General features: G+C 40.0%; 1 protein-coding gene across 6 annotated transcripts in view; it reads right to left on the bottom strand.

The window, feature by feature from the left end:
• ehbp1 (EH domain binding protein 1) overlaps positions 1-11,663 on the bottom strand; it is a 451,976-nt gene that overhangs the window by 140,061 nt on the left and 300,252 nt on the right. For all 6 annotated transcript variants that reach the window (XM_061966280.1, XM_061966296.1, XM_061966321.1 and 3 more), the window contains one exon: positions 10,566-10,713. In XM_061966280.1, the coding sequence (XP_061822264.1) occupies positions 10,566-10,713 (148 nt within the window). The remainder of the gene's footprint in view (positions 1-10,565; positions 10,714-11,663) is intronic.

Genomic DNA, 11,663 nt, shown 5'->3' with positions numbered 1-11,663 from the left:
TGGCTGTGTCTCAAAAAATGTATTAAAGTTAGTGCACTTCAATAAGTAAACTGTGAACACTGTGGCTGTGTCTCAAAAAAATGTATTAAAGTTAGTGCACTTCAATAAGTAAACTGTGAACACTGTGGCTGTGTCTCAAAAAATGTATTAAAGTTAGTGCACTTTAATAAGTAAACTGTGAACACTGTGGCTGTGTCTCAAAAAATGTATTAAAGTTAGTGCACTTCAAAAAGTATACTGTGAACACTGTGGTTGTGTCTCAAACACTGTATTAAAGTTAGTGCACTTCAATAAGTAAACTGTGAACACTGTGGCTGTGTCTCAAAAAAATGTATTAAAGTTAGTGCACTTCAATAAGTAAATTGTGAACACTGTGGCTGTGTCTCAAAAAATGTATTAAAGTTAGTGCACTTCAATAAGTAAATTGTGAACACTGTGGCTGTGTCTCAAAAAATGTATTAAAGTTAGTGCACTTCAATAAGTAAACTGTGAACACTGTGGCTGTGTCTCAAAAAATGTATTAAAGTTAGTGCACTTCAATAAGTAAACTGTGAACACTGTGGCTGTGTCTCAAACAATTTATTAAAGTTAGTGCACTTTAATAAGTAAACTGTGAACACTGTGGCTGTGTCTCAAAAAATGTATTAAAGTTAGTGCACTTCAATAAGTAAACTGTGAACACTGTGGCTGTGTCTCAAAAAATTTATTAAAGTTAGTGCACTTCAATAAGTAAATTGTGAACACTGTGGCTGTGTCTCAAAAAATGTATTAAAGTTAGTGCACTTCAATAAGTAAACTGTGAACACTGTGGCTGTGTCTCAAAAAATGTATTAAAGTTAGTGCACTTCAATAAGTAAACTGTGAACACTGTGGCTGTGTCTCAAAAAATGTATTAAAGTTAGTGCACTTCAATAAGTAAACTGTGAACACTGTGGCTGTGTCTCAAAAAATGTATTAAAGTTAGTGCACTTCAATAAGTAAACTGTGAACACTGTGGCTGTGTCTCAAAAAATGTATTAAAGTTAGTGCACTTTAATAAGTAAACTGAACACTGTGGCTGTGTCTCAAAAAATGTATTAAAGTTAGTGCACTTTAATAAGTAAACTGTGAACACTGTGGCTGTGTCTGTGTCTCAAAAAATGTATTAAAGTTAGTGCACTTTAATAAGTAAACTGTGAACACTGTGGCTGTGTCTCAAAAATGTATTAAAGTTAGTGCACTTCAATAAGAAAACTGTGAACACTGTGGCTGTGTCTCAAAAAAATGTATTAAAGTTAGTGCACTTCAATAAGTAAACTGTGAACACTGTGGCTGTGTCTCAAAAAATGTATTAAAGTTAGTGCACTTTAATAAGTAAACTGTGAACACTGTGGCTGTGTCTCAAAAAATGTATTAAAGTTAGTGCACTTCAAAAAGTATACTGTGAACACTGTGGTTGTGTCTCAAACAATGTATTAAAGTTAGTGCACTTCAATAAGTAAACTGTGAACACTGTGGCTGTGTCTCAAAAAAATATATTAAAGTTAGTGCACTTCAATAAGTAAATTGTGAACACTGTGGCTGTGTCTCAAAAAATGTATTAAAGTTAGTGCACTTCAATAAGTAAACTGTGAACACTGTGGCTGTGTCTCAAAAAATGTATTAAAGTTAGTGCACTTCAATAAGTAAACTGTGAACACTGTGGCTGTGTCTCAAAACATGTATTAAAGTTAGTGCACTTTAATAAGTAAACTGTGAACACTGTGGCTGTGTCTCAAAAAATGTATTAAAGTTAGTGCACTTCAATAAGTAAACTGTGAACACTGTGGCTGTGTCTCAAAAAATGTATTAAAGTTAGTGCACTTCAATAAGTAAATTGTGAACACTGTGGCTGTGTCTCAAAAAATGTATTAAAGTTAGTGCACTTCAATAAGTAAACTGTGAACACTGTGGCTGTGTCTCAAAAAATGTATTAAAGTTAGTGCACTTCAATAAGTAAACTGTGAACACTGTGGCTGTGTCTCAAAAAATGTATTAAAGTTAGTGCACTTCAATAAGTAAACTGTGAACACTGTGGCTGTGTCTCAAAAAAATGTATTAAAGTTAGTGCACTTCAATAAGTAAACTGTGAACACTGTGGCTGTGTCTCAAAAAATTTATTAAAGTTAGTGCACTTCAATAAGTAAACTGTGAACACTGTGGCTGTGTCTCAAAAAATTTATTAAAGTTAGTGCACTTCAATGGCATTCTGTGAACACTGTGGCTGTGTCTCATATACAATACTGTACTCCAGTTAGTACACTTAAATAAATATACAATGAACTCTGTGGCTGTCTTATATCAAATACTGTACTCAAGTTAGTGAACTTCAATAAGTATACTGTCTGTGAACACTATGTACTAATATACACTGCTAATTTATGGTTTTTTTTTCGCTAACGGCCATAATGTTTTGTGTTCAATAGTTTTCATGTAAACCGTAAGTATGGATTCTTTATTCATCACTCCAAGCAACGGTTGTAAATTTTACAATATAACTAAAACAATTATTTCTTACTAAACCGTTCCATGTGTGATGCCTGTAGGAGTGTTTTCATACGGCCTATCGTAATGTAATCAAGCTAGCGTCGTTAGCATGAGCTAATATGCTAACACGTTTGTGAGTGTCTGCGTTAGTATTGTCTGTGTTCCTTTTGTATAGTTTCAGTTTCACAAATTCACCAAGACGTCACCGTTGCGTTACTGAGTCAGTTTAGCTATCTTCCGCAGCTAGCGGGTCCATGACGATGACTTCTGTTTTGTTTGATCTACCGTTTTACTGCCGTGCTACAGACACCGTTTGGAAACAATGAAGGTATGTAAATAAACATACCGTATTTTTCGGACTATAAGTCGCAGTTTTTTTCATAGTTTGGCCGGGCTCCAGTGTGACTTATATATGTTTTTTTCCTTCTTTATTATGCATTTTCGGCAGGTGCGACTTATACTCCGGTGCGACTTATACTCCGGAAAATACGGTATACAAAATTAGAGAAATGCTTTAAAATGTAGTATCGGAAATGATCGGTATCGGTTTCAAAATTATCGGTATCGGTTTCAAAAAGTAAAATGTATGACTTTCTAAAACGCCGCTGTGTACACGGACGTAGGGAGAAGTACAGAGTGCCAAAAAACCTTAAAGGCACTGCCTTTGCGTGCCGGCCCAGTCACATAATATCTACGGCTTTTCGCGCACACAAGTGAATGCAACGCATACTTGGTCAACAGCCATACAGGTCACACTGAGGGTGGCCGTATAAACAACTTTCACACTGTTACAAATATGCGCCACACTGTGAACCCACACCAAACAAGAATGACAAACACATTTCGGGAGAACATCCGCACCGTAACACGACATAAACACAACAGAACAAATACCCAGAAGTTCCTTGCAGCACTAACTCTTCCGGGACGCTACAATATACACCCCCCGCTACCTAAAGCCCGCCCCCCTCAACCTCCTCATGCTCTCTCAGGGAGAGCATGTCCCAAATTCCAAGCTGCTGTTTTGAGGCATGTTAAAAAAAATAATGCACTTTGTGACATGTTGGCACTTTTTTTTCCATAACTTGAGTTGATTTATTTTGGAAAACCTTGTTACATTGTTTTGGGCATCACAACAAAATTAGGCATAATAATGTGTTAATTCCACGACTGTATGTATCGGTATCGGTTGATATCGGAATCGGTAATTAAGAGTTGGACAATATCGGAATATCGGATATCGGCAAAAAAGCCATTATCGGACATCTCTATACAAAATGCTTTGGTGTAAATAACTCATTTCACAATGTATATATCTGCGGTTTATAGTCCAGTGCGGCTAATATATGGAAAAATATTTTTTCCGTCTCAAATTTAGTGGATGAGGCTTATATAACAGTTTGCTATATAGCTCAGAAAACATGGTCACCCTTTGAAACACACTGATATTATAGTATGTAAACAACAGCCAACCCGAGCAAAAGAACCAACCAGGCTGGTCTACTTGACAAAAAAAAAAGAGAATCACAATAACAACAATTCCTTCTCCTTCTTCTCCGTCCTCTCCTAATTTGCGAGCTACGAAGTGGAGCGTGCTCGCAAGTGGCAACTGGCTGGAGCCTAATTAAAAGGACCTTGAAGTTGGAAAGTTTCTTTGCGGGCAAAAACATGGAGGCGAGGGGGCGGGAGGAGGGGGTTTTGTGGGCTGGTCGAGTTGCATTAAAGGAGCGTGATTGGCGGCGAGAGAGAGAGAGAGCGAGAGAGAGAGAGAGAGAGAGAGAGAGAGAGAGAGAGAGAGAGAGAGAGAGAGAGAGAGAGAGAGAGAAAGAGAGAGGCTGGGATTAGCCGTTCTGCTCGGCAGGCCTTGTGTAACACAGCCCACAGCACTCCTCCAGTCTGTCTTTTTTTTTTTTTTTTTTTTAATGAGATCGACAATTAGTTTGATTCCAAAAAGCTCACGGAGCAAATAAATCAATGGTTACCCTCGGCCAGCTGCTGACCTCGCCGCTCGTTGGTTTTGTTTACCCCCTCTTCTGCCCTTTTTCGGTTAAACCTGAGGCTTTGTACTCCCTCGTCCTTCGGCCTCCTCACGCGACACTCACCTGTCGCTCATCTCTCACCAACACGCCACGCACACAGACCACGACGGAAGGGCTCGATAACGGTCATTTTCGTAATAACCCCCCAATTTGTGGAAAATGGAAAGCGGCGGGGAGCGAGCGGACACATTTCATGGAGCCGCTATTAGGAGCGTTTTGGCTATTCCGGGTCTTAAATGTGTTGTGTTGATTAACAATTACTGGCTGATGGAGACCAATGACATTTTGTTTTTCCTGGAAGGATTAGCAGGACCCCTTTAGAGAGGGTAATGGAGGTTGTTGTCTTGACTTTTACTTTGTGACACACTTGTGTAGTCAGTATTGTGTCTTAACTCATGCACCGTCGTGCTCACACTTTAAGGGGTCCTACCGTACCATAGAGCGCACACTATTCAGGTCTATTTTCATACAAAAGGTTATTCCGGGGCCCTTTAGTGACACCCTAGTGCAGGGGTCGGCAACCCGCGGCTCTTTGAACACTCTCTCTGATGCGGCTCAGCTGCATACTTGCCTCACACATCAACACCCCCCCCCCCCCCCCCCCCCCCCCCCCCCCCCCCCGTCTCCGTGCTTCGGTTGAGGTGGGCGGGGTTTGGTAGCGGGGGTATATAATGTAGCCCGGAAGAGTTAGGGCTGCATGGGATTCTGGGTATTTGTTCTGTTGTGTTTATGTTGTGTTACGGTGCAGATGTTCTCCCGAAATGTGTTTGTCATTCTTGTTTGGTGTGGGTTGGCAGTGTGGCGCATATTTGAAACAGTAATAGGTTGATTGGCAACACTAAATTGGCCCTAGTGTGTGAATGTGAGTGTGAATGTTGTCTGTCTATCTGTGTTGGCCCTGTGATGAGGTGGCGACTTGTCCAGGGTGTACACCACCTTCCGCCCGATTGTAGCTGAGATAGGCTCCAGCGCCCCCCGCGACCCCGAAGGGAATAAGCGGTAGAAAATGGATGGATGGATGGATGGATGGATGTTTATGTTGTGTTTCTTTCTTTAACGTGCCTCAAAACAGCAGCTTGGAATTTGGGACATGCTCTCCCTGAGAGAGCATGAGGAGGTTGAGGTGGGCAGGGCTGGGGTGGGGGTTGTATATTGTAGCGTCCCGGAAGAGTTAGTGCTGCAAGGGATTCTGGGTATTTGTTCTGTTGTGTTTATGTTGTGTTACGGTGCAGATGTTTTCCCGAAATGTGTTTGTCATTCTTGTTTGGTGTGGGTCCACAGTGTGGCGGCATTATTAGTAAGAGTGTTAAAGTTTTTTATACCGCCACCGTCAGTGTAACCTGTGTGGTTGTTGACCAAGTATGCCTTGCTGTCACTTACGTGAGCAAGCAGAAGCTCCATACAATGTGGATTTAGTGGGCGCTAAATGCTTTACCTTCACGGCACGTTCGAGAGAATAGTTGCCCTGAAATACGTAGTCTGCCGGAAGAATCGGGAAGGTTGACAAGTATGACGCTGTCAAGCGCCATTCATATAAACTCGCGGGCTGCACTAACATTCAATTTTCTAATTAAGGTGCGGGCCGCGTGTCTGAGCCCCTTGGTTTATACATAGCACAAAGCAAAAAAAAACTTATTGTATGTCTATTTTCATACAAAAGGTTATTCCGGGGCCCTTTAGTGACACCCTAGTGGAGGGGTCGGCAACCCGCGGCTCTTTGAACACTCTGATGCGGCTCAGCTGCATACTTGCCTCACACATCAACCCCCATCCCCCCCGTCGGTTGAGGTGGGCGGGGTTTGGTAGCGGGGGTGTATAATGTAGCCCGGAAGAGTTAGGGCTGCATGGGATTCTGGGTATTTGTTTTGTTGTGTTTATGTTGTGTTACGGTGCAGATGTTTTCCCGAAATGTGTTTGTCATTCTTGTTTGGTGTGGGTCCACAGTGTGGCGCATTATTAGTAAGAGTGTTAAAGTTTTTTTATACCGCCACCGTCAGTGTAACCTGTGTGGTTGTTGACCAAGTATGCCTTGCTGTCACTTGCGTGAGCAAGCAGAAGCCCCATATAATGTGTGACTGGGCCGGCACGCTGGATTTAGTGGGCGCTAAATGCTGTACCTTCACGGCACGTTCGAGAGAATAGTTGCCCTGAAATACGTAGTCTGCCGGAAGAATCGGAAAGGTTGACAAGTATGACACTGTCAAGCGCCATTCATATAAACATTCAATTTTTTTATTAAGGTGCGGGCCGCGTGTCTGAGCCCCTTGGTTTATACATAGCACAAAGCAAAAAAAAAACTTTGTATGCAGCGTTATCACATTTTAAATTTCAAAAGATTGTTGTGGCTCCCATTGTTTTCTTTAATTTGTGAAACTGGTCAAAATGGCTCTTTGACTGGTAAAGGTTGCCGACCCCTGCCCTAGTGGCTCCCTGGAGCATTTAAAAAAAAAAAGGATTGAAAATGGAAAAAAAATAATTTTGTTTTAGTATGATTTTGTTTGAGGACAAACATGACACAAACCCTCCCAATTGTAGTGAAAGTGTTTTTTTTTTTTAAAGTAAGCAGCAAGTACAGTACAGTACAGTTAGATGGATAGATAGATAGATAGATAGATAGTACTTTATTGATTCCTTCAGGAGAGTTCCCTCAGGAAAATTAAAATTCCAGCAGCAGTGTAAAAAAAATTGAGATCGAATTTAAAAAGTAAAAAGTAAATAATGGGGGTATAAATGGAAACAAAATAGAAAAATATTACAATAAGAATAAAAAGTAGAACAACTGTGTTTTCATTATTGTACTATATATATATATATATATATATATATATATATATATATATATATATATATATATATATATATATATATATATATATATAAGAAATACTTTAATTTCAGATATATATATATATATATATATATATATATATATATATATATATATATATATATATATATATATATATATATATATATATATATATATATATATATAAGAAATACTTTAATTTCAGTGAATTCTAGCTATAAATATACTCCTCCCCTTAACCCCGCCCCCCAAACTCCCGAATTCGGAGGTCTCAAGGTTGGTAAGTATGAATCTAAGTAAGATTAAATATCTCAAATAAGGGTGATATTTGCTTATTTTCTGTCTGATAAGGTAATTCTTCTCACTAAGCAGATTTTATGTTAGAGTGTTTTACTTATTTTAAGGGTTTTGGTCCCAAATTATCTCAGTAAGATATTACAGCTTGTTGCTGAGATTTGATGACCTATATTGAGTAAAACATGCTCGAAACTAGAATATCAACTGATGCAAAGCTGTGTCATCAACACTCACAAGTATAAAACTACTTTTTTAAAGTAATAATTTCTTACTTCAAGTATGAAAAAAAAAATCATGATGCCGAGCACATATCATTATGTCAAGATAATGGCACTAGTATTTAGTGAAGTGAAGTGAATTATATTTATATAGCGCTTTTTCTCTAGTGACTCAAAGGGCTTTACATAGTGAAACCCAATATCTAAGTTCCATTTAAACCAGTGTGGGTGGCACTGGGAGCAGATGGGTAAAGTGTCTTGCCCAAGGACACAACGGCAGTGACTAGGATGGCGGAAGCGGGGATCGAACCTGCAACCCTCAAGTTGCTGGCACGGCCACTCTACCAACCCAGCTATAGCATATTTACTTAATTTAAAGAATATTTGTCAACATATTGAGCAAAAAGGTCTCTTTTTTTTTTCTTCTACCAAGAAAAGTGCACTTGTTATTAGTGAGAATATACTTATTTTAAGGTATTTTTGGGTTCCTTGAGGGTAGCTAATTTTACTTGTTTTGGAAAGTCTTGACCAGCCGAATTTTCTTGTTCTATTGGTAGATCATTTTGCTTAGTTCAAGTAAAATACCCCTCATTTTTGTATTTTTTCTTCTTGTTTTTGAACACTGACTTTTTGCAGTGCACACTTTGAGGGGGCCTATCATATTTTTTGGACCATAGAGCGCACTCTATTTAGGTGTATTCTAATACAAAAGGTTATTCCGGGGCCCTTTAGTGACACCCTAGTGCAGGGGTCGGCAACCCAAAATGTTGAAAGAGTCATATTGGACCAAAAACACAAAAACAAATCTGTCTGGAGCCGCAAAGAATTAAAAGCCATATTACATACAGATAGTGTGTCATGAGATATAAATTGAATTAAGAGGACTTAAAGGAAACTAAATGAGCTCAAATATAGCTACAAATGAGGCATAATGATGCAATATGTACATATAGCTAGCCTAAATAGCATATTAGCATCGATTAGCTTGCAGTCATGCAGTGACCAAATATGCCCGATTAGCACTCCACACAAGTCAATAACATCAACAAAACTCACCTTTGTGCATTCACGCACAACGTTAAAGGTTTGGTGGACAAAATGAGACAGAAAAAGGAGAGGCATAAAACACGTCCTAGAAAGTTGGAGAAAGTTATACATGTAAACAAACTAAGGTGAGTTCAAGGACCGCCAAAATTAGTAGGACAAAACGGCGCTCGCCAAATACTCGAATCAGTTTAATATAAACAGTGTGCTTTATAACAATTATGGAGGTTTGTGTCATGTTTGTCCTCCTACAGAAACCATATTAAAACAAAAAATATATATTTTTCCCCTCATCTTTTTCCATTTTTCATACATTTTTGAAAAGGGTTCCAGAGCCACTAAGACGGCGCTAAAGAGCCGCATGCGGCTCTAGAGCCGCGGGTTGCCGACTCCCGCCCTAGTGGCTCCCTGGAGCATTTTTAAAAAAGGATTGAAAATGGAAAAAGATGGTGGGGAAATAATTTTTATGTTTTAGTATGTTTTTTTGTTTGAGGACAAACATGACACAAACCCTCCCAATTGTTAGAAAGGCCACTGTTTAATATGTCTGTGTGTATTTGGTGAACATCGTTTTGTCCTACTAATTTCGGCGGTTCTTGAACTCACCATAGTGTGGACTGTGGCGCAACGGTTTGTTTACATGTAAAATCTTCCACTCCTTCTTTGTCTCATTTTGTCCACCAAATATTTTATACTGTGCGTGAGTGCACAAAGGTGAGCTTTGTTGATGTTATTGACTTGTTGGAGTGCTAATCAGGCATATTTGGTCAGTGCATAACTGCAAGCTAATCAATGCTAACGCATACTTGCCAACCCTCCCGATTTTCCCGGGAGACTCCCGAATTTCAGTGCCTCTCCCGAAAATCTCCCGGGGCAACCATTCTATTCTCCCGATTTCTACCCGGACAACAATATTGGGGGCGTGCCTTAAAGGCACTGCCTTTAACGTCCTCTCTCACCTGAAAAGGAGACTATTATATATGTCTCCGTTATCCATAGGTTTATCTATAACCCATAAAGTAGGCAGGCACGGAGCTATTTCTCAGCGTGTGTTTATACGATACACTGACACACAACATCCGGATTCCCATCATGCTTTGCTTCAAAACTACGGCAAGTAGTAATGTCCAAAAACATAACACGACGAAGCAGAAGAACGAAGAAGAGACATGGCGACACACACACACACCATAATAATACCGTATGTTGAAGCACAGTACGTCTGACTATGGTAGTCATAAGGCTCCGACAATCCATCAAGCGGTGCGGCTTCGTAGCTTACCAAAGTCGTACTAAAACATTTTAACATATTTTTGAGCGCTGTGTGTAGTGTTGTATATTCTCAAAGAAACATCAACGTTTTTGGCTTGCTTGCTCACCTGTACTTGCTAGCATCATTTACTGAACAGGAGGCGTCAACCTGCAGTCCACATGTATCTCTTATGTGTGACTGCCATCTACTGGTCACACTTATCATTACACAATGTACAAAATAAAATTGCACAACCAGAATTAATTCTTACATTAGGCGCACCAGGTTATAGGACGCACTGTTGATTTATGAGAAAATGAAAGGATTTCATAGTCGGAAAAATACGGCCGTCCATTTGTGAGCCAACACATGTTTGAGTGTGTTTGTGTGTGCGTGCTGACCTCCAGCCAGGCTAGTCTTGCAGCCCTTGGCTCTGCCGGCGCCGGACACGTCCAGGTTCATGTCGGACATCTTGACTCCGGAGCGGGCCTCGGCAATCAGCTGCCGGGCTCTCTCCCTGAGCTGTCTCCGCCGCTCGGCATCCCGCTCCTCCAAAAAAACCAAACAAACAAAAAATGTTTACTGTACATGTGATTGGTTGAAATTCCATAAGCATTCATGATTAGAGAGAATTAGGAATGGGTCAAAGAATTATGGAGCATTATGAAACATCAGGAGTAGATATGTCCGATAATATCGGACTGCTGATATAATCGGCCTTTAAAATGTAATATCGGAAATTATCGGTATCGGTTTCAAAAAGTAAAATGTATGACTTTTTAAAACGCCGCTGTGTACACGGACGTAAGGAGAAGTACAGAGCGCCAATAAACCTTAAAGGCTCTCCCTTTGCGTGCCGGCCCAGTCACATAATATCTACAGCTTTTCACACACACAAGTGAATGCAAGGCATACTTGGTCAACAGCCATACAGATCACACTGAGGGTGGCCGTATAAACAACTTTAACACTGTTACAAATATGCGCCACACTGTGAACCCACACCAAACAAGAATGACGGGAGAACATCCGCACCGTAACACAACATAAACACAACAGAACAAATACCCAGAACCCCTTGCAGCACTAACTCTTCCGGGACGCTACAATATACACCCCCAACCCCAGCCCCGCCCACCTCAACCTCCTCATGCTCTCTCAGGGAGAGCATGTCCCAGATTCCAAGCTGCTGTTTTGAGGCACGTTAAAGAAAATCATGCACTTTGTGACTTCAATAATAAATATGGCAGTGCCATGTTGGCATTTTTTTTCCATAACTCGAGTTTGATTTATCTTGGAAAACCTTGTTACATTGTTTAATGCATCCAGCGGGGCATCGCAACAAAATTAGGCATAATAATGTGTTAATTCCACGACTGTATATATCGGTATCGGTTATTAAGAGTTGGACAATATCGGAATATCGGCAAAAAAGCCATTATCGGACATCTCTATTAATAATATGTCAGTATTTATTATATGTAAATATTACATATATG

Source organism: Nerophis lumbriciformis, linkage group LG02 (assembly GCF_033978685.3).
Source record: "Nerophis lumbriciformis linkage group LG02, RoL_Nlum_v2.1, whole genome shotgun sequence".
NCBI classification, from domain to species: Eukaryota; Metazoa; Chordata; class Actinopteri; order Syngnathiformes; family Syngnathidae; genus Nerophis; species Nerophis lumbriciformis.
This window is presented reverse-complemented; position numbering and strand designations above follow the sequence as displayed.